General features: G+C 45.5%; 1 protein-coding gene across 7 annotated transcripts in view; it reads right to left on the bottom strand.

Annotated features, from left to right (window-relative positions):
- CCDC85A (coiled-coil domain containing 85A) overlaps nucleotides 1-24,033 on the bottom strand; it is a 154,204-nt gene that overhangs the window by 22,320 nt on the left and 107,851 nt on the right. For 3 of the 7 annotated variants that reach the window (XR_014545841.1, XM_083605335.1, XM_083605336.1), the window contains exon 3: nucleotides 15,525-15,601. The exons of 3 other annotated variants lie outside the window; for them this stretch is intronic. Coding sequence is in view for 2 of the 4 variants with exons in the window: in XM_083605335.1 (XP_083461461.1) it covers nucleotides 15,525-15,601 (77 nt within the window). In the remaining 2 variants the exon portion in view is untranslated. Of the gene's footprint in view, nucleotides 1-15,524; nucleotides 15,602-24,033 lie in introns of those variants that run through there. One more of the 7 variants, XM_083605339.1, reaches the window with a different exon arrangement.

The following is a 24,033-nucleotide window of genomic DNA, read 5'->3' as shown; positions in this document are numbered from 1 at the left end:
TAACTGAGGGAGGAGGCCAAGGAATACAGAATTTCCACCCCCCTGCCCCCAAAGCTGACAGGAGAGACAGGCCAAATCAATAACAATGTAAAGCAATTCTCCGTTGTATTATAAACACATCTAATTCCTGTCACCGCCAAGCGACCTGAAGCCAATTTTTTTAAGTGAAGAGGAAATTGGAAGCAGAAAATCTCCCTGAGGGAAATCCTGACAGGAAAATGTTTAACGACAACTCCGTTATAATAGCACTCTAGGAAATCAGATGCATTTCCCTAAGGCTGACCCTGAAAAAAATCAGACTTGTGTGTGTGTGTGTGTGTGTGTGTGTGTGTTTAGCAGGGCAGAGGGAGACCCAAATTTTTGTACCAGAGGAATGCTTCCTCAGACTTTGGAAGAGGGGATGGTTCAGTGGTAGTACACTTTGCTTTGGATGAGGAAGATCTGGCTCAATCCCTGGCCTCTCCTGATGAAATGATCTCAACTAGCAGCAAAAGGGAAATACTCGAGAGCTGGATTAAACAGTACTGGACATGATGAATCAATGGTCTGCCTCAGTATGCTAAGTTTCATAGGCACATGTTTTCTGACAGCTCAGGCACAATTTTAAACTGGAGACTTTGAAAACTGCAGGCTCACAACTCCACCCACCAGTGGCAGATTCAGAGGCACACAACCGGTTCGGTCGCACTGGGTGCAGAGCCTCTGGGGCACTGCAGGAGCCACCAGAACTGTGAGGTAGAACGGAAACTGAGAGGCGAGGGGCATTGAGTTTTGGCATAGCACAGGGCACTGCTGAATTTTGAGACCGCCCCCCAAGGTCCGCCACTGCACCCGTCTACCCTAAATGGTTTAATTTCAGAGTGTGAGAGAGGAAAAGTCAGTGTGGTAAAGCTACAGCATTCTTTCCCAACCTGGGATCTTCCAGGTTTTCTGACTACAACTCCCATCAGCCCTAGACAGCATGGCCAACGGTCTGGGACAATGGGAAGTGTAGTCTAATGAATGTCTTGATGACATCAGATTAGGGAAGGCTAAGTTTATAGTGTTTGACTGGGATTTGGGAAACCCAGGTTCAAATCACTATGAAGCTCCTGTGGTGATCTTGGGCCAGAGTCTCTCTCTCTCTCTCTCTCTCTCTCTCTCTCTCTCTCTCTCTCTCTCGGCTGAGCATGAGCTGCTGTAAACATGAAATGAAAGAAAGGCAGGATATGAATGTAATGAGTAAGTAAATAAGTAAGTAAAGCAGAATAGCTTGCCCCCAAAAGAGCTGGACTAATGCATCTCTCAGCACAAGACTGGGCCCATCACCTCCTGGCAAATAGAAAGGGAAGAAATGGAGGCAGTGAGAAATTTTACTTTCTTGGGCTCCATGATCACTACAGATGGTGACAGCAGTCACGAAATTAAAAGACGCCTGCTTCTTGGAAGGAAAGCAATGACAAACCTAGACAGCATCTTAAAAAGCAGAGACATTACCTTGCCAACAAAGGTCTGTATTGTTAAAGCTATGGTTTTCTCAGTAGTGATGTATGGAAGTGAGAGCTGGACCATAAAGAAGGCTGATCGCCGAAGAATTGATGCTTTTGAATTCTGGTGCTGGAGGAGACCCTTGAGAGTCCCATGGACTGCAAGAAGATCAAACCGATCCATTCTGAAGGAAATCAGCCCTGAGTACTCACTGGAAGGACAGATCGTGAAGCTGAGGCTCCAATACTTTGGCCACCTCATGAGAAGAGAAGACTCCCTGGAAAAGACCCTGATGTTGGGATAGATGGAGGGCACAAGGAGAAGAGGATGACAGAGGACGAGATGGTTGGACAGTGTTCTCGAACCTACCAGCATGAGTTTGACCAAACTGCAGGAGGCAGTGGAAGACAGGAGTGCCTGGCATGCTCTGGTCCATGGGGTCACAAAGAGTCGGACACGACTAAACGACTAAACAACAACAACAACAGCACAAGACATCCCTGTGAATATGCCGAAAGACAGGGAGGAGACCATATCAGGACAGTGATTCATCTAGTGGCATGGGTGTCTCCCCCTCTTGCTGCGATCATTCCCCTCCCCCCTTGTCTCCCAGAACCAGAAGAGGCATGAAGAGGGTGGAGGAGAGGCTGTCTGATATGCAAGCACAGTCTCTGGTTGCTTGGGGAAAACCCTGGTGAGGAGGCGCGGACTTTCAGTTTCAGCAGCTGAGTTTCATGGAAGACGACCACCAGGAATGAGGTGCTCTGCTCATTAGGCCTGACATTCAACCAAGTCTGTGGAAGTTGTGTTTTTGCTAATGACTCCGTGTTTACTGACTGGTACACTAGTGTGACTGGCACACTCCTGTGACATCTAGAGACAAAAATGGGGACCCTCCTCCCAATTCTGCTGCTCCTTTGCACTGGGCTGAACGCAATATTCCAGAGTGATAAAGCATGCTTGGATGCAGCAGGCAGACTGCTCCATGGAATGATGCTATGAGCTCACTGGAGTCTTCACTTCATTAGCTTGTTTTATTTATAAAAGTATTTCTCTACCGCCCACTCACATACAACATGAAGGCGGTGCACGTGATAAAATGCAGCAAAATAATACACGACTATCACAATAATTACTTATGTCTCACTCTTTGCGAATGACCCGACTGGATCGTTTGTGCCATATTTTCCTTTAGAAGAAGAGCGAATTGTGATTTGTTGTTTAGTGCGGATGAGGGCTGACTTTGCTTGCAGCACTGCTGAATGAAAAATAAAGGGAAAAGATGCCTTCTCCCTCCCTCCCTCCCTCTCTCTCCCCTCAATTAGAATTGGCACAAGTGGAGAAACCTATGTATTTGCCCAGTCTTGGAAGTTGCCTCCCATTTGTCATCCATCCTCTATCAGAGAAAACCTGGCTGGCTGCCGTCTCCCCCAGCAATTTCCCAGTGACGTGCAAGAACAGCCAAGAACATGATGGGGGAGAGAGAGGAAGAGCAGTACATCAGTATCTTGAGGACAGGCACTTCAGGACTCCATAGGAATCTCCCCAGCAGACATAGTTCTGTTGTACCCTGAAGCAATCACTCATTTGGCACAGTAGGACAGCATTGGTGGGGAAAGGCTACTTCTGCTTCTAAGCGGAATCTGCAATCTCAACAACAAACGTGGTCAGCCAAGTTGGCATATTGTTTCCTGCTGGGCAGGCTGGCAGTGCAGCTCAACCCCTCTTCTGATGCCAGAGGACGTCCTTTTCTTCCCTGTGCCACCAGCCCCTGGTAACGTAACCTTTATCTTGGCCAAAACAAACTAGATGCCTGAGATCCGGTTTCCAAAAACCTCAGCAAACAAAGGGCACAGAGGAAGAAACTGTATTAATTTGACTAGAGCAAACATAAAGAGACAGAGAGAGAGATCCGTAACTAGTATGGCCACAAGTACGCTGTGTTGTATAACAGATTGTATAATAGATTTGCAGCTGCTTTGGGCAGAGATCAGTGTTTTGGCTGCTGGTCTCTAAAGCACTGCTAATATTAAATGTGCTTTCAAAGAATCATAGAATTGCAGAGTTGGAAGAGACCCCAAGGATCATCCAGCTCTGTTAAGTATAGTGATTTAAGTCACTGAAACTGGAAATGCTTGTATGCATTAGGTAAAGGTAAAGGGACCCCTGACTATTAGGTCCAGTCATGACCGACTCTGGGGTTGCGGTGCTCATCTCGCTTTATTGGCCAAGGGAGCCGGCGTACAGCTTCCGGGTCATGTATGCATTACTACGTGTTTAAATTTGATTGGTTGGCAACTGAATTCTAGAGAGTTCTCTAGTAGTTCCCATGTCATTAGATAACATTGGTCAATTGGGAGGTATCTGGTGGAGGAGAGACTCCATTTTTTTGTGAAGCAAGATGACTCCACTGTGAACACTGCTAAGTTGAATAGAGCGTTGTAGTGCTTTTTCTTTGCTTGAAAGAAAGAAAGCAAAGCTGCGGGAGAAGGGGAAAGTGGAAATCCCTTATAGGAGCTGCAAGGCATGGCCTTACAGAGATACAGAAGGCTTGAGTGCTGAGCTCTGGAAAGAGAGGAAAATGCAGTTGTTTGGAAGCTGAAAGAAGAGGCTGTAAGCCCATCCTTGGAGAAGCATATGACTGTAAATATCATGTTTTAATTCATCTATAAGTTTCTGCAAGTAAAGTTTTTGAATGTTAAAGTCTGGACATTGGTTTAATTTCCAAAGAAGGGTGTCAGTCTAAGGTTACCAGAGTGGCTGGGGAAACCCAGCCAGATGGGCAGGGTATAAATAATAAATTTATTATTATTATTATTATTATTATTATTATTATTATTATTATTATTACCAGATTTTTTTCAATGAATCCAGGGACACTTTTCAACTTCAATGGATTTTCAACGGGGACAGATTTGTAAATCCAGGGACTGCCCCCGGGAAAAGGAGACATCTGGTAACCTTATGTCAGTCATATATATGATTTGAGCGTCTCAGATGCAATTTTGCTATTCTTACTTCAACAAGCACAAACCCTCAAAATGCAGGAATCACAGCTAAAGACTCCCCGACAGCTGGCCATCTAACCTCTGCTTAAAAACATCCAGTGAATGAGAGCCCACCACTTTCCAAGGTAGTTTTATTTACTTGTTTACAATTAGGCGACACTGAAGAGCAGAGCAAGTGATCCAGCCATGTCACGTCTCAATTATTTGTGCACAGAGGTCAACCAAGGTTGCACCCGCTGCCACAAATCAATAGAGAAACTGGCTGTGTTACAGGAGGATGATCTGATGCAGGTACCGAAACACTCAAGCTTTGGAGTAGATGAATTTATAAAGTTTGACTTCTCTTGGTTCTGCGTATCTCCAGTTGTAAATTCAGTTCTCCACATTTCCACACACACAAAAAAAAATAATCATCACCATAAAGATTTGCCAACATTTTAGTGTGAATTTCTCCTAATATACAGCCAGCACAGCCAATGGCCAGGGATATTGGGAGTTGTAGTTCAGCAATGTCTGGAGTAAGCCAAATATTCCCCACATTTGAAATAAGAGGAATATCCCCCATAAAACAGGGTGGTGCCTACCAATCCAGCTATAAATCCCCAGCCTTGCTGGAATAAGGGTTAGTCCACATTTGGGACCATGAGATGCCTGAATAGTCTGGCCATCACCCAAGCAGTGCAGGCAAGCTGCCATCTTGCAGGAATAACCATTCAATCAGTTTCTAAGTGGAGCTTTCCGGTTAAATGATGAACTTGTGAGTTGTTGGTAAAAGAGAGAGGAGGTTTTCTAATGATTTGACTGCCACCGCAATGAAGCTGTGTGAGGATTAATCGATCCTTATCTGTCTGCAACTTGCACACACAGTTAACACAATGGGAGCATGGAGACTTCCAACAAAGAAATACTGTATTTATTTGCATTATAGATTGGCCTTGTCATTGGCATTGTAACGAAGATCTTTTTTGAAAAAAGAAACCCGAAAACAAGAACCTTCTTTCTATTCTTAAGTTGGCTCTGGAAGGGAAGAAAACATGCTGCACTGGCAAGCATGTAGATTGCCCAGAGAACCAATCTAGGGTCATAACTACAGGGTACTAAGTGGAAATACCCCAGCATTCATCCCATATAGCTGCTGAGGGGTCTCAAGACCCCCCCAAAACAGCATGGAGAACTGGGCACGAGCTAACAAAATGAATTTCTATAGGGACAAATGTCAGGTTCTACATTTAGGCAGGAAGAACCAGATGTACAAATATAGGACGGGCTTGCCAGTACTACATGTGAAAAGGATATAGGGGTCTTAGTAGACCACAAGCTTAACATGAGTCAAGAATGGATTCACCAGCAAAAAAAGCTGATGCTATTCTAGGCTGCATCAACAGACGTCCAGTGTCCCAATCAAGGAAAGTAATAGGTAAAGGGACCCCTGACTGTTAGGTCCAGTCGTGGCCGACGCTGGGATTGCGGCGCTCATCTTACTTTATTAGCCGAGGGAGCCGGCGTACAGCTTCCGGGTCATGTGGCCGGCATGACTAAGCCGCTTCTGGCGAACCAGAGCAGCGCACGGAAACGCCGTTTACCTTCCTGCCGGAGTGGTACCTATTTATCTACTTGCACTTTGACGTGCTTTAGAACTGCTAGGTGGGCAGGAACAGGGACCAAGCAACGGGAGCTCACCCCGTCACGGGGATTCGAACTGCCGACCTTCCGATCGGCAAGCCCTAGGCTCTGTGCTTTACACCACAGCGCCACCCGTGTCCCAAGGGAAGTAATAGAACCACTCTATTCTGACTTGGTCAAACCACACCTGGAATACTGTGTCCAATTCCGGGCACTACAATTGACAAGCTGGAAACTGTGCAGAGGATAGCAAGCAAGATGATCAAGGGGCTGGAAGCCAAGCCTTATGAGGAGCGGTTGACGGAGCTGGGTATGTTTAGCGTGGAAAAGAGGAGACTGAGAGGCCATCTTCAAATATCTCAAGGGTTGTCACATGAAGATGAAGCAAGCTTGGTTTCTGCTGCTCCACGGGGTAAGACTCAAACCAATGGTTCCAAGTTACACTAAAGCAGATTCTAACTAAACATCAGGAAGAACATTTTGACAATAAGAGCTGTTTGCCAGTGGAACGGACTCCTTCGGGAGGTTGTGGACTCTCCTTCATTGAAGGTTTGAAAGCAGAGATTGGATGGCCATCTGTCATGGATGCTTTAGCTGAGATTCCTGCATTGCAGGGGGTTGGACTAGATGACCCCTGGGGTCCATTCCAACTCTACAATTCTGTGATTCAATGCAGCGGAGAGGAGATAGGGATCATTCCATCTGGTAAGCTAAAATGCTTGTGCACACGGTGTGCTCATCACAGCAGACGCTGCATTCTACCCTAAGTGTTTTAGAAATGTATAAACTGTGGAAATTTGCCACCAGCTTCCCTGTGTGGGGTAACAGCTATGTTATTATTTATTTTATTCATTATACAGTGGTACCTCGGATTAATAACTTAATTCGTTCTGGAGGTCTGTTCTTAACCTGAAGCACCACTTTAGCTAATGGGGCCTCCTCCTGCTGCTGCGCCACCGCTGCACGATTTCTGTTCTCATCCTGAAGCAAAGTTCTTAACCCGAGGTACTATTTCTGGGTTAGCGGAGTCTGTAACCTGAAGCGTGTGTAACCTGAAGCGTATGTAACCCGAGGTACCACTGTATTTAAATCCCACCTCTCCTCCCGAAGGAGCCCAGCATAGCAAGCACATCAATGATAGATACATATTTCAAAAACAGTTTAAAACATTCTCTCAGCCAGTGGTTTCAGGGCTGTCGTGGGGTATAGATGTTCTAAATAAATATGTGTGATAGAAAAGGCTGGCATAGGCTTCGAGTCAAAAGTCTAGCTAGGAGGGAAGATTTAACAATCCAGGCTGAGGCAGAGGGGGGAGGGGGAATATATGGAGAGGCTGAAGTGAAGTCAAAGGGAAGCAAAGGGTGAAATCCAAGGTGATAAACTAATGGAACGAAAAAGCACAGGAGATAAATGGGAAGCGCTGGAGGTGTTGAAAGACAAAACGAAGTTCGAGGGAGAGTTAGCAATGCTATCTTGCACCTTGGTTCTCCAGGTTTAAGAAAGGGCAGCTGGCACTTTATTCTTAAAAAATATAACTCTCAGAACGGTTGAATCAAAACCAAAAGAAGGAGAAGAAGACTGTAGGAAATCAGCTAGGGAGGTGTAAAGGAGGGAGAGGAGAAATCTGAACTAAGAACCAGTCTCTTGATCAAAGAGAAAGGCAGACAGAACTTGCTGGCCAGATTTTTAATCAATGTTTCATCCATCAAAACTAACTGACCTGCCAGACAGAAGGGTGCAACTGTGTTAAATAATGTTGCACGGTACAAAGAGCTGGGGGCAAAGGGAATGGGAGGCACGTATGTCAGAGCAGTTTCAACGCTGCAGGCTGCTGTTCTCCGTCTCCACCACCCCTCCGTCCATCTCAGCTCCTGCATACCTCTGGGACGCAGAGGGCTGTTCAGAAGAGTGAGGCTGTTCTCCATTGACAAGAGCACCCATTCCCAATTGCCCAACTTACAACAACTGCATCAAAATTTGGGGAAGGGCGCCCACTCATTCATAGAGCACCTTCATCACATGTCAAAGGTCCCTGGTTCCATCCCAGCATCTCCAGGTAGGACTGGGAATGCCCCACCTGAAACCCCAAAGAGACGCTGCCAGACAGTGTCAGCAGTACTAAGCTAGATGCAGAGCATCTATGTTTCTTCCATCACAAATAACCTTCCTTCCATACTGTGGGGTTGATTAGGCTCTGAAGCAGCAACCCAGTGAAAGACTCTTTGCTTGCATATTTCTGTTTTCTGGGCCCCATCAAAAACAGGGCCATCCAAATACATTTCGTTGCCTGAGGCAGAATACAATATGGCACCCATTCCCATTCCATGGACATAAATTGACCGGACTGACAGCCAAGATTCTACTTCAACACTGCCGATGGGCCAACACCCTTCTCTGCAGAAGGCTCAGCTGGGGTTGGGCATACAGGGCAGGCCACACACAGCATACACAACACCTTACCTCTGCTTCCCACCCTCCAGCATCTGCCACCAGAGGCAGCTTCCTCACTCTGCCTAATGACAGGGCCGGCTATGTCCAAGAGGCCTATTTATATACCAAAACCAATAACGGGAAAAGAAATGGAATATGCAATAACTCGCCCTGCTCAGAAGTAATTATGAAGTATATTTCTGCCGTCTTTGACACCACCACTGCAAATATCATCCACAAAGATATTTCCTTTTCTGATTCATTGCCTAACCTCTGCATAAGCGCATTCTGCCTCGTCTTTGTCCGACTTCTGCCGCGTTGCCATGGAAGTTGAGGATTCAATTCCTCCAGCTCTTGTACATTTGCTTGTACACTTCTGGCAACAAAGGTGGAATCCATCTGTTTTGTTCAGATAGTGTTGTCCTGGCAATAGCTTTCGCTGCCGTATTGTTCTATTAAAAGGTGACACTTTAAGGCAAATTACATTACCAGATGATGATGATTATTATTATTTTAAGAATGCCATTAGCAGGCTTCTGGTTTTTGTCTATTAGAAGAAATAGAGCCAGTTCAACAGAAAAAGTCAATCTCTTGCTGCACTGATAACTAGCAACGGAGAAGATATTCGATTCAGTTCACATCTGATCGTGAACTGACCCAATTAACAATACACTCTTCTCCAAATTGTGCAGTTCTCCAACAAGAAAAAAGGTATAGGAAAACATGCATATTAGGGGGAAGTGTGCATTAAAACACATATATTAGTTAAAATAGCTTGCATAATTATATTGGGCTGTATTCAATTAAGTCCTACTCAAAGTAGACTCATAGAAATTAATGAACCTAAGTTCATGTTCATCAAGTCCATTAACTTCAAAGGATCTCCCTGAGTAGAACTGGCACTGAATACCACCCATTATATTAGGGGAAACTGCTCACAATACTATAAATATATGTGGGGGGGGGACATATATGTGGGCATTAAAACATTTACAAATTTTGATAACTGATTAGGTTAGAAATATAATAATAAATCAAAAACAACAAATTGAGAAATGGCAAATTTCTGCATCTTTATTAGTAACATCCCTTCCAGCTGGACTGGAGAACAGAAAACATTAATTCCTCAAGTATCCCGCCCCCCCCCCCAGTTTCTGTTTTTTTCAATATTAGTCTATTAGTCTAGAATTAGCCCCATAAAAGCGCAGGTGGATCTGGAATGTAATCCCCACACAAAACGGTCACTGCCTGTATATAAACACACAAAAACACAGTGGCCCTTGTTTTGTGGCTGTACTCTTCCTTCTGTTTCTAGGCTCCCTCTCCCCTAATGTTCCAGTTTCTTACAACTTGATCTTACTCCCATTCCAATCCCACATAGCTACTCCTGTCCCTAGGGTACAGGTGCGGCTTTACTCAGAGTCACAACTGCCAACTTTCTCTTTCCTCACAGAAACAAAACTGCAAACATCCCGACAGCTGTGTCCCATCAGCAACTAGAATGTTTAGGAATGTTCCATGCTGTGTGCCGTCACAACAGCATCTCTTTTCCCATGTGACCACTAGGAACTTTTTATACAGGCACAAAAAGTGCAGGAGTCAACCTGTGATTACCACACCAAAACAGAAAATTGGTACCAGGCCTCTGATGATTCCAGAGAAACTGCTTTATGTCATGCCTGACATTTTCAAGACGCCCTTGGTGGGCAACTCCTGCAAAGAACATTTCTACCTTCTCTGAAAGCAGGTTGTACTGTATTTCTAGGTCTTCCAAACTATATTTCCACCCAGCTGGCTTTCATAGCTTTGCACTTGGGTGAGCGCTGCCATAAAGTGATGATACACACATGCCTTTGTGCAGCCAGCCAATTCATTTTTGACATGATCTGTGGGACAAGGATCCAGCAGCCTGCTGCGATTCTTGGGCAGAGCCTGTTTCCTTGCTCCAAAACTGCCATCTACGGTCATAGAAGCAGCTTGGATCCTGTCCAGTCTCAGGCCAACTGGGAGCAGCAGCGTTCGTTAACTCACCGCCTGGCCAAATGGAAAACCTACAAAATCACTAAACGCTGTGATACTTCGTGCTGGTTCACACATTCAGAACAAAGCGCCAAACTGGGGCAGCTTGCCCACATGAACACACTTTCCCGCCCCATGTATGGTGCAGGCTGCGACCAGGGCTGGCACCAACACCCAGCATCCACTGGCAGCTGCCATGGCCCCAGCAGGGCCCATCTTTGATGCCCGAGTGCTGGCAGTTCAGGCCCATCACTCACACTTCCCTCAACGCCATTCGAGAAAAGCCTTCAATACAAGTTCAAACAGAGATTGCTGACTCTTCCAGTATAGCTGAAGGAGCGTCTCCACACGCATCATTCAACCCAGAAACTGAGGTCCAGCGCCGAGGGCCTTCTGGCGGTTCCCTCACTGCGAGAAGCCAAGTTACGGGGAACCAGGCAGAGGGCCTTCTCGGTAATGGCACCCGCCCTGTGGAACACCCTCCCACCAGATGTCAAAGAGAAAAACAACTACAGTGGTACCTCAGGTTAAGAACTTAATACGTTCTGGAGGTCCGTTCTTAACCTGAAACTGTTCTTAACCTGAGGTACCACTTTAGCTAGTGGGGCCTCCTGCTACCGCTGCGCCATTGCCACACGATTTCTGTTCTCATCCTGAAGCAAAGTTCTTAACCCGAGGTACTATTTCTGGGTTAGTGGAGTCTGTAACCTGAAGCGGCTGTAACCTGAAGCATCTGTAACCCGAGGTACCACTGTACCAGACTTTTAGAAGACATCTGAAGGCAGCCCTATTTAGGGAAGCTTTTAATGTTTGATGCATTACTGTATTTTAATATTTTGTTGGAAGCTGCCCAGAGTAGCTGGGAAAGCCCTGTCAGATGGGTGGGGTATAAATAAATTATTATTATTATTATTATTATTATTATTATTATTATTATTATTACTATTACTATTACTATTATTAATAATAATAATATCCCGAGTTGGATTTAGCAGTAGGTATCTCAAGAGTTGCTACCCGGGAACATCAATCTTTGTCAAGAGGTTCTAGAACAGGTGTAGGTCTGGGAGGAGTGGCACCATCTTTTCCCCAGCAATGCATCTGAAATAATGCACAGCACCTTTCCAATTGATGCATTGCACTCAGCACTGCACCCTCCTAATGGATGCTTCCACTTAGTGGGAAGGAGAGGGAGAGAGGAAATGCAGTGGGGAGCAGGGCGGTTCATTAAAAACTGTTTTTTTAAAAAAATGCCTGCTTCAAAGGCATCTTACCACACTAGGGATTATATAGCTATACAGTGGTACCTCGGGTTAAGTACTTAATTTGTTCCGGAGGTCTGTTCTTAACCTGAAATTGTTCTTAACCTGAAGCACCACTTTAGCTAATGGGGCCTCCTGCTGCCGCCGCACTGCTGCCATGCGATTTCTGTCCTCATCCTGAAGCAAAGTTCTTAACCCGAGGTACTATTTCTGGGTTAGCGGAGTCTGTAACCTGAAGCGTCTGTAACCTGAAGCGTCTGTAACCCGAGGTACCACTGTATCTGAAATTTCATACATATTAGTTAATACCTTGACCCTGCTCCACTGCATTGAAATTTCCTCCTTCACAGAGAAGACATGGAAATTTCTTATTGGTCAAAAGACAAAAGACATATATGATGTGGGAAGCTCCAATTGGTCAAAAACCTGCCATCTATGATGTGGGAGCAATTAAAACAACAGTTCTGATATGATTTATGACACAAGATGCACATGCTGCAAGTATATGATGCCAGTTTTTTTTGGCATGTCTTCCATCATTCCTCTTAGATCCTTTGCCAAGAGATAAGATACTTCCCTAGTTGACAGCTTGACAGCTTTTGTGGGTGACACTGACCTGACCCTGAGTTAGCATGCGAGGATATCTAGCTTCCTTGCCAAGATTCTCGCATGTTCAAATGGTCAGGTGGGTTTAGTTCACTCACAGCTCATTCCTCACATGGTTCTAGCCTGGGTCTGCATAACCTTTGTATGAACTTTTTAGCTTGAAGTGAACTGTTAAGCTACATCAGAGGCAATGTTCCTCGTTTTATATCCTTTTGTTTTGCAGGCCTGGGGATCATTTGCACTCAAATTGGTGGTTCAGAATAAATTCTGATTGACGCCTCCTACAATAATATGATAACATGGCAGGCCAGCTAGCCACCAACTGCAGGGGTCAGGAAATTTCCTCTAAAAAGAAGTTTAGTGATAATAATAATAATAATAATAATAATAATAATAATAATAATAATAATAAAAAATGTATCCTGCCCTCCCCGGACAAAATTGGGCTCAGGGCAGCTAACAACTAATATATAACATTGGTATAAAATCAAGCAATAATTAAATTACCTCCTAAAAACAAGTCAGGATCAAATTAACATCTAATTAGAAGGCTTTCTGCTGGATTAGGGTTGGGCACAGTAAATGCTCATCAGGCCCAACTGTTTACGCTGTTCTTATATGGTCCTGTGAGAATGGTGGGAAGCCTCTTTCATACTAGTTCTTATACAAAAAGAGAAGGGGAGTCAGGCTGAGCCCTGACCAAAGGCCTGGCAGAACAACTCCAACATGCAGGCCCTGCGGAAAAATGTCAAATCCTGCAGGGCCTTGATCTCTTGTGGCAGAGCGTTCCGCCAGGCTGGGGCCAAAGCCGAAAAGGCCCTGGCCCTGGTCGAGGCCAGGCTAATCTCCCTGAGGCCCAGGGTCTCCAAGCTGTTATTATTTGCAGACCATAAGGTCCTCCTTGGGGCATACCAGGAGAGGCGGTCCCGTAGGTACGAGGGTCCTAGGCCGTATAGGGAACACTACCATTCCCACATTTACTGCCTCTGATTTGTTTGTTTTTTAACTTTAAACTGTTCCTGGAAATTTTGAGTTTCTTCTTCCACTTTTTCCCACCCTCCAATCCCACCTGAAAAGGCTTAGAAGTGAAAGCTCGAGAACCGAGCTAATTATTTGTGCCGTGACAACTGAAATTTGGATTACTGCAATGGGGCTTTGGAAGACATCCTCCAACATCCAAAGCTTTCCATAGAATATGATTAGAAAGAAGACCGACAAACCCATGAACGCTTGAAGCCGGCCGTTTGTTACTTTAGACTTCTTTTAATCAAAAATTCATTCCACAACACAGGTTTGAGCCTCCAGTGAGATTTTGCTAGCGAAGTAGCAACACTTGGGGAAGGGGGGTGGAGGGCAAAGATAAAGCGTGAGAAAGCATTTAATCTGAAACACCCCAAGCGCATGTGCTTGACGGTGTTCATTAATGAGAAATTAAAACAAAAGGATGCGAGTGCATTTGATTGCTGGAACGGGAGGTTTCAGCTTTCTTGAAAGAGAGATTGGTGCTTAAAAGCAAGCCTAGCTCAGCTCACAAAGTGCCGAAAGCTGCACTTCAAAAGGACTACCACTCCCACCATTTCACAACCACCTCAAGAATATGACAGACGAACACCCCTGGCATATTTACTTGCTGTTCTCTTGGCGGTGGATCTCACACAAGTAAGGGAATGTGTGAAGTCATCTGCATGCAGCAGTGGCCCTGCTGTTGCCCACATCATCTGGTTGTTAACCACGTGGGTGGAAAGGCTTCACTCATTCCCTTATACCAGCGTGGGAGAAATCGCCTACAGAGGAACCAAGCACCGTGCGGCTAAGTCCACTTTTACAAAGGAGGGAGGTCCATTTTTCACAGATGTGATCAGAGGGGTACCAAAAGGTAGACAGGAATGAGTCATTGCACTAAACAACTGGAAGGGTTATTACGGAAGGGACAGTGAAAGCATAAGAAGAAGCCTGCTGGATTGAACTAAAGGATCATCCAGAACAGATTCCTGTTCTCACAGTGGTCAACAAGATGCCTATGGAAGTCCACCAGCAGAACCTGAAGACAATCCCCCTCTCTCACTGTTGTTCTCCAGAAACTGCCTCCAGAGCATCTGATACTATCATGGATTGTGTCCCACACAGCATGCATGGAGTTCCACTCATGCAATGGGACTTCCCCTTCCCCTCTGGGCAGACTCTCAAAATCTGATCCAGGAGGTCCTCCAATTCTCTGAAGCAGATCTTGAGGAAGCATGAGGTACTGCAGGAAACCAGAGAGGAGGGGAGAGCTCCATCGCAGAAGTCTGTTGCGACCTCCATGACCAGCATCCATGACCTCATCCTCTATGAGTTTGCTTGTCTACATTGGCGGCATCGCTACATATGGTGGTGGCAAATTCCATAATGCAACTATGCACTGTGGCTCAATGGGAGGTCTCCTGTGCAATCCATTTCCAGGAGGGTAGCTCTGTTGCTGCAGAAGGAGGGGTCTTGCTTAAGACTTGTCATGTTGGCTCCAATTCTGCCGGCACCCTTCACCACACCTGAGTTCACTATTGCAGGAAACCATCATCCAACATGAGCTTTTAAATCAGGACTCCTACCAATTGGGCGCAAGTTCCTTATCCCCTGTGGACCGTACTGGGTTACCCAGAAACATGATGTCAGCAATACTGCAAGCCATACCATCTGACTCAGCACTGATCAGGTGACCCAGGGACCCCACAGAGTGCCACCTAGTTCTATAAAGTATCAGCCTTAGGACCTGCAACCTGAGATCCTCCTCAGACTCTTCTTTCCACCCTGAACCTGTCACTTAAGACCTTTTTGGTCTGCTTTGGCTACAGCATCTACCTCCGGCTCCTCATCAGCCTCAAGGATTCCTCCTTGATGAACTTGGAGGCCCTGATCCTATTGTAGGTTGGGATGCTGACCCCAGTGAACCCTGGTGACAAGTAAATTGGCTACCTGTCTCATGAAACGCATTCAGATTCATTCAAGCTCAACTGCTCAATCAAGGCTTTGATACTCTGCATGATGGGGTCAAACACCAACAAAAGGAGCCTGTGCCAATATTCTAGCTAGGGACCTGAGCTAGCGTACCTAGCAATAGGAAATCACCCACCTGGGGCAGCATGCGATTTTCCTCCTCCAGCTGTCTTACTCTTGCTTCCAGCTGCCTAACATAGGACAAGGTTGATTCTAAAATTAAAAAAAGACAAAAGAAAAGAACTCTGATTATACACACACGTCTACTTTGGCACACCCAAAATCAGAATTAGTCACCGACAGGTGATTTCTGGCTGGGTGTCTTCAGAGAAGTAGCTATGCAATTACTCTCAGATATATGGTAAAAGCATTCTGTTCTGTCACACTCTCTGGATTCGTATTTCCAAGTGTCGGCTGCAGCTAGAAGCCATCTAAGCCTTCAAAGTTTTGGTATTGTTGACTCATTTCCCCCCTCTGTCTATACAGGATCTAAACTACTAGTCTCAAGGCCCACTTTGGAAGTCAATTTCGCGCCCTGGGTGATGCAGAAGCATGAGATGTCCATGCTCAGATTCACATGCTAAAAACTAGAGGGACACACATGCTCCCAGATCCACTTTGCATATGTGTCTTTAAAAAACCCACACATCCAATCTGTTTCTGAATCACCCTGTGAACTCTCTGCTTTGAGCTGTGTTTCAGATTCTGAGACATTTGTGTAAATGGAAGCCCTCTGTTCTCCCATTCACTGTAATGGGGAATTAAAAACAGCTAGACCTTCTCCAACTTTGGCCAGAGTGGCTGAAATTTACAGGCACAGGAGCCCCTCGCATATAGATTAAGCCTGCCAAATTGCAGATAAATTGGTCCAGGGGTTGTTTTTGTGCAGAAAGTAAAAGGGATTCACTTTCCTCCATAATACTTTATGGGGAAGGGAGAAGAAATTGATGTCTCTTTCTTACTTTAAAATAATTAAGAGACATCTAAGTAAGGCATTTTATGTTATGAACTGCCACAGCACACACACACACGCACACACACACATTCATTCATTCATTCATTATAGGGTGCATCGAATTCTTAGTTACTCATTTTCTGAAATATGTACTGCTTCATAATGGTCTTTCTTTCTGATGTTTGTTTTTGTCCTCCGAAAGGCTTTGCTGGCCTCTCAATGCGAGGCTGTCTAGAACGCAGCCTGCAGGGTTGCAAAGAGAAGCTTTTCTGTAATTAAAGCAGAGCAATGTAGGATTTTTAAAAGTCTTAAATAAAACTTGCTAGGTTTTTTGGGGGGGGGGTTAAATCCTCCACTGCTTGCCTTAACAGAAAACAATTCTGATTTCTTCAGTGCTCTATAGGCAACACTTTGGACAGCCTCAGTTCTTTCAAAGCCCGGTTTTGCTATTAGTGGGCATTGTTGAAGTTGGGAGAGAATGGGCAGATTGAGAATTTGGGTCTCCCCAAGTTGCTGTAGCGGTCTCCATATAGTGCAGTTATTTAATATCAGGACTTTAATTCTGGAAACATTTTGAAGGCTAACTCTGCGTTAGCCCTTGTAGATAATTCCTGAACATCTCCTGAGCTATTTACTTATGTATCTGTTCCTGCTACTTATACATTAGTGAAATTGATGGGTTTGGGTTTTATTTAAAAATAAATACATAAAACCTACCATTTTATCACTGCTGTTCATGTCTCTGCGGGTGGTTCTTTTAAGCTCTGTAAACTGCCTTTTCAAGTTAACATTGATGATGATGATAACAACAATCTCTCTAAAATAGGGAATCGAAATATATGTTTCATAGGAATATAGTCAGCTGCCGTAAAGGTTCATCTAGGTCAATATTCCCCACACTGACTGGCAGCAGCTCCTGAGGACTTCAGGCAGGAGTCTTCCCCAGGCCTCCTGGAGATGCTGGAGACTGAACCGGAGACCTTCTACATGCCAAGCAGATGTACTACACCTTCCCTAGGGCAATTGTTGGATTTAAGAGCAGGCGTGTGGCTACAGCAAAGCCGTGAGCTCAACAGGAGTTGGCAGACTTGTTTTTGCTGCTGAGGTGGCAGCTCTATTATATCCAGATCACCTCACCTGCCAGGCAACCTATGAAATAAAAATGAATGGCAGCGTGCGAGGTTTTGCTCTTTCCCATTCTGCAGCTCGCCGGAGATTTCAATATGCACATGCACCGGGACTGCGTGTGAATTGCGAAAGACCGAGATGGCAAATCTATTGTGGTTTGTCAGAAGTGATTAATATACAGTGTGCGGTAAACAGGCTAAAAATAGGGCTGTGGGACAGCAGGGAAAGAGGTGAGCTGAGGTTTCATGCACTCTGATGCGCTAAGAGTCGTCACAGAAAGCGATGAGTGAGCCTAGGACAACTCAGGGAAATCGGCGCACACCATCGGCAAGTTTTCACGGAAGGAAATCCACTCTTTCAGCACATTCAGGTAGGCTGACAGTTTGGAGACCAGATGCACATCGGGTAACTGCACCCAGGGCCAGCTCCAGGTTTCTGGTGTCCTCGATACAGGTGGACAGTCACTCCACGCTCCACTTTTTAACCAACAGATGTGGAGAGAGGCAGGTGAGTGGGCTTACTAGAAGAGTACGGGTGGCAACAGCAATAGTAGCAAAGTTCTCCAATGTGTGCTAGTTGGCCGCCACTGTGGTTGCCCACAATGGTGCTGACTCAAGACAGAGACAAGGGAACATAGATCTTATGTCAAGTCAGACCAGTGCTTGGACCACCTGCAGTATTGTCAACACTGTATTGGAAGCAAGGTTTCAGGCAGGAGTCTCTCCCAGCCCTACCTGAAGATGTTGGAGACTGAAGCTGAGCAGATGCTGTAACACTGAGCTATGGCCCTTCTCCAGCGAGAGAGAGAGAGCGGTGATACCAAATACATGCTGTTAAGATGGGTGGATAAAAAAGGTAAAGGTAAAGGGACCCCTGACCATTAAGTCCAATCGTGACCAACTCTGGGGTTGCGGCGCTCATCTCGCTTTATTGGCCGAGGGAGCCCGCGTACAGCTTCCGGGTCATGTGGCCAGCATGACTAAGCCGCTTGTGGCGAACCAGAGCAGCGCATGGAAACGCCGTTTGCCTTCCTGCTGGAGCGGTACCTATTTATCTACTTGCACTTTGACGTGGTTTCGAACTGCTAGGTTGGCAGGAGCAGGGACTGAGCAATGGGAGCTCGCCCCATTGCGGGGATTCGAACCGCCGACCTTCTGATCTGCAAGTCCTAAGCTCTGTGGTTTAACCCAAGATGGGTGGATACTGAGGACCAAACCTTTTTAGTGCCTTTGAAATGCCCCAAAGTTCATAGGGCCCCATTACCGCTAGCTTTTAAGAGAACGCCGAAGTTGTTTGTGTGCCAGGTAAATGTGCTGTGTGTCACTGGAGTTTTGTTTTGGTTTTTTTAAGCTGCTGTTGGTTTTAAACTAATGGTTGAAACTTAAAACTGCTGTTGTCGATGGCTTGTCCTCGTGACGTGGCTACGTATTGCAAAGCCCTTTTGCAAATGGCCGTGTGATGTTAGAAAAAACTACTAACTAGCAATATGTTACTTCTTTTGGCGAAGAGAAGTGCTGGTAGTCTGCTTGCCTCTGGGACAGGTTCAAGGATCTCGTGTTCATTCAAAAAGCCCTTAACAACTTGAGCCCAAAATACCGGCAGGACCACCTTATTCCTCATGCTCCACCTTGATCTCCTGATGGGGCCATGTGAGTGGTCCTCCACAGGCCTGATTTCAGTCAGCCTTTACAGAGACTGAGCCTTTTGTGTAGTCACTTGCCCAGTGCAACTTACTGCCAACAGAATTCCCATATGTGTCATTCCAGCTTTCATGCCCATCATTTTCACTAACCTGTGCATTTTTAGCCATACTCTCGCCCGATAAGACACATTTCTGAACACTTATTCTGCTGGAGAACTGCACTGCAAAATTCTGAGAATCCGTGTTTTGGCTCTCATATTGTTCTGGGAAGTGCAAAATAGATAGGCTTCCCCTTAAATGCAAATCAAATCAGATTTCTCCCCAATACCTGATCCAGTATCTCCTCATAATGCCTAGGAGTGCATAGGACAACATATAAGAGGAAGAAAATACATAAGAAGGGAAAGATATAATGTACATCGTTGCAATGAGCGATGCAACCTTGGAATCATAATGGCGCCATTTCAGCCCTTGAGAAGTTATTTGGGAGAAATGAAAGAACAGATATCGCAAAGCCAGGTATTGAGTCTGTGTTTGAACTGGGTTTTGTACAGACATCCTGCAGCCAGGTGTGACGATCCCCCCCCCTACATACTGAGGGCCAAGCTGCATGTGATGTGGGAGGTCTGTCGTCACTTGGGCTATCCAGGATCTCTCAGCCTCAAATTCCTGTCTGTAGAATGGGTATAGTAGAAGAGAAAGACCTTTGCAGAAGTTGAAGTGCTGCGAAGGTGCAAATTCATACCAAATAAGGAAGCATTTTTTAAGCAGGTTGCCTTTGGTGAATCAGCGGGGCTTAAAACGTTTTCTCAATCACATTTCTTCCCTCCTCCCAAAATGTACTCAACAGCCCACTTTTACCTTTGCCACATCTTAACCAGCTTATTTCTCTCTCCTCAGTAATTACAAGTCTGTGACCATTTGATTTGCTCATTTCTTTCTGGAACAAAACGTTCTGTGTGTGTGTGTGTGTAGCGCTGTTGTTAATTCACTGGAACTCGGAGCCAAGTATGTGCCTCTGATGATTGCTAAATGAAGCCTTAGCACTTGTAAGCTTTATCCTTTGCTAACCAAATTACATTCAGAATTACATCCTCCCCTTCCATCCAGATTTATCTCTTTTCTAGTCAAAACAGTTATTTTTATACCCCAGCCAACAGGTGCAGTTTACTCCTCCTCTGAACGCGCACACTTTGCAGACACTGCCAGTAATTATACATCACTATGTAATTAGGTATTTTTAATCCTGGGTTCTTATGGAAGGAGTCAGCCTTTTTCTCCACCTCCTTTTTAGTCCTAAGCAGGGCTCAATTTCGAAATTTTGTCTCCATGTTGCCGTTTAGGACAGCTCAAGGTGTGAGAGAGTTGTGGCAAAGAATCCTCTGGATGGGTCATCTCAGATGTTACCCAGGTAGTGATGGCAGTCACAGCTTGTGGGAGCCTCTATCTACATTTCCCACAATGCCACCCAATGGAGCACTGCATTGTGGGAAACCGAGCTACCAGCTACCATACTTTTAAATGCACATATTATATAATGCGGTCTATGGGCCGTAATAAAGCTGTGTGTATATATAATGCTATTTTTAATGTTGATTTTTTTTTTTTTTGATGAGCTCTCTCTCCCCGCTAAGAAAAACATTTTTGTACACATACTGGAAAGCTGCCTTGCAACATTCCGAAAAGTGTGAATTCCGAAGTAAATATGGCTTTTGCTTTGCACACTGTTTAGTGCCAATTAGGAAACTTCCCATTAAAATACAAACCAAACCATTATTATTATTATTATTATTATTATTATTATTATTATTAACCCTCCATCCCTACTGAAAATTTAAACTTGGGTAACCCTAGCCCTTGTCCAGCACACTAACTTTTATACAAGCCAGACTTAACTAATAAAGAGGAATGGTCACATTCACCCTCCTTTCAGTTTGAAATATTTCTTGGCAGAGAATGGTACAACATTTTGAAGACATTTGCCGTTCTTGGCATTGAATTTCTACATTTCAGCTACAAAATCATTTAGAAATCCGGAGCCAAAGACCATCACCATAAAATAAATAACAAAACAACTTTGATGAACATTGTCCTGCAAGGCGCATTGTTTCTGCCCAGGGCAAACGCTCGTTTTTTTTCCATTCTAACCTCTGATGCACAGATTGAGCCATGGGCTAAAGATATTGTGAATTTCTGACTTCTTGCTATGTCCAACTCTCTAACACCTGTGCTGAATCCAACTCTCTTCTCCTCTCCTCTCTCTCACACATATTCTTCCAGCCCTTTCGCTCCTTTTTCCGGCTCCCTTTCTGCCTCTAGAGGTCCCCCCACACAAACTGAGGCCTGTAGAGCCCACACAACTCTTGCAAACGCAGCCAATCAAATTAGGTTTGACTTGGCTCCGTAGCAGTGATGGAGCATCGTAGTGAAGCTAAGGTGAGCAGGAACCAGATGGGATATCCAGATGCTTGGAAGCGTCTGCAAGAGGCGCTGAGCTATTTAAGGTGACAGAGAACCAGCAAGGAGCATCTAGGAGCCAAGCACATGCTTGGAGCCAGGAGAGTAGTAGAGGACAAAGCGTGGTGACAACCCACTAACTAAACGGCCGTGGCCCAGTATACCTGAAGGAGCGTCGCCACCCCCATTGTTCTGCCCAGATGCCGAGGTCCAGCTCCGAGGTCCTTCTGGCGGTTCCCTCACTGCGAGAAGCCAAGTTACGGGGAGCCAGACAGAGGGCCTTCTCGGTAGTGGCACCCGCCCTGTGGAACGCCCTCCCATCAGATGTCAAAGAGATAAACAACTACCTGACATTTAGAAAACAGGGAAGTTTTTAACATGTGACATTTTAATGTATTTTTAATCTTTGTTGGAAGCCGCCCAGAGTGGCTGGGGAAACCCAGCCAGATGGGCGGGATACAAATAATAAATCATCATCATCATCATCATCATCATCAGGCCATTTCTGAGACAGGAACATAGTCAGGGCTTCCAGAATGTCATCATTTTCAGGTGGGATTCAGTCAAATACAAGAAGGTCTTGCCCAAGGGTCGGCAAGGTTTACCTTGCCTGGGCCGGTTCACTCCAGCAGAGCACATGTGCCCGTGATTTCCGGCGTCTGCGCAGACGAGATTTCCAGCGCTGCAAAAGCGAGTCCCCGTGCCGCACTGCACCGGTTTAGCACAGCGCGTGGGGACTCGCCAAGCGGGCGGCTCAGTTTGGGGGCAGCTCGAGAGGCCGGTTAAATGACCCCCATGGGCCGCTTGTGGTCCATGGGCCTTAGGTTGCCTGCCCCTGGTCTTGCCCAACAAACCATTTCTCCACTCCCTAAGATCTGATTTTTGTGTGTGTGATAAGACAGGAAAATGCACTGGAAAGTGTGGAGAAGCACTGACGTTAACACAGCGCAAATGAATCAGAATGAATGCTCAAAAAAAACAGATTGCCTAGAAGCAACTCCAGGAAAAGAGAACCTACTCAGTTTTTCAGCATGGAATTCTGTTATGTACTGAGTTGAATAGGATCCAAAAGGCAGCAGTCTGATTGGTCCTAGAACAATAGGACCCAGAATGCAGCAGTCTGATTGGTCCACAGGAGCCACCCAATCCAGCTCCAGGTGGAAGTGAATCCGCAACCTGATTGGCTTACAGGAGAATCCCGGAATTAGCCAATCACGTGGGGCCCATTATGTAAATAATGTATATAAAGCAGACATTCTGGGGGAAATTCCATTCCTCCTCACCACTATGAGCTGAATAAAGAGCATGAAATCCACTCTCGACTCCGAGTATATTTCAAATTCCATTCTTCAAGCCCCTAAAGGAACAGCTCCCTCCCTGGGCCTCACCCATAGGAGTACCTGGGGTGTCATTCTGATACACTTTGCCCCCCCCTCCATGCCCTAACCTACCCCACAGGGTAAAATAAAAGAAGCTATATAAGTCTCTTTGTACTCCTTTCTCAGAAGGGCAAAACAATAGCTATAAGACGTGCTATTTAACTTTAAGAATGGGTGCATGAGTTTGCTTTCTTCCTCTTCCCTCCCCATACCTTTTTCCCTTCGCTTCACGTCTTTTAGACTGTACGCCTGGGGGCAAGGACTTTTTTGCTCTTGCATCCTGCTCTTATATAATTCACTCAGGAAGTGCTTTCATCCACAGATATGTACCACCTGCTTCCCAAACCCTACCCAAAAAATGCAAAAAGGAGCCCAATTATTCCAGAGGAGGAGGAAGGAGGCCCATGAATTGCAGGCACTTTAGAGCGCGGTGGGAAGCCTCAAAAGGTTATCCAGTTCACTCCGAAAACATGACCAATTACATTCTTAAAGCAGCTTTATTCCTCTGCCAACTTTCTGTGGTAATTTGCGGAAAGACAAGCAGGGCTGAAAGCATTTATCGATTCATCAGTGTGCTTAATCAATTAATTCTTTAATCAAGAGATTTACAGATTTGGAATCTGGGTCTTTAATGAGGTTTTAATTTGATCAAATGCCTGGTCCCCAGTATTCCCTGAGGGGCTGGCTTGGGGCCTGTTCTGTGGGAGCAAAGGTGATGGGCAGAGAGACCGTGCCATAGCTTACTGCTAGGCAACCGACTTGCTCGCCAGTTCACTTCCATCTTGGTCTCATGCGAGCGGCACAAATTTTATCTGGAGGAGGAAAAGGAGAACTGCTATCCCTCACTAGCCTTGAAAGTGGGAGGGTGCGAGCATGCCTCTCTTTCTTCGTCTCGTTCAGAGGTGAGCTCACTTTGGTTTTGGAGAGAGCACCAGATCCATCCTGCTCTGGTGTGTCAGCAAAGACAAAGCCTATTACAGCCTCTAGAAGCCATTTTTGTTTCACTTTTTGAACTAATAGCCTAGTTCGGAGGCAGCCAATGTGGTGCCATCATAACTAGCAGCCACTGATAGCATTATTATTA

This window comes from Podarcis filfolensis (genome assembly GCF_964270895.1).
Source record: "Podarcis filfolensis genome assembly, chromosome: 3".
Taxonomy (NCBI): Eukaryota; Metazoa; Chordata; class Lepidosauria; order Squamata; family Lacertidae; genus Podarcis; species Podarcis filfolensis.
This window is presented reverse-complemented; position numbering and strand designations above follow the sequence as displayed.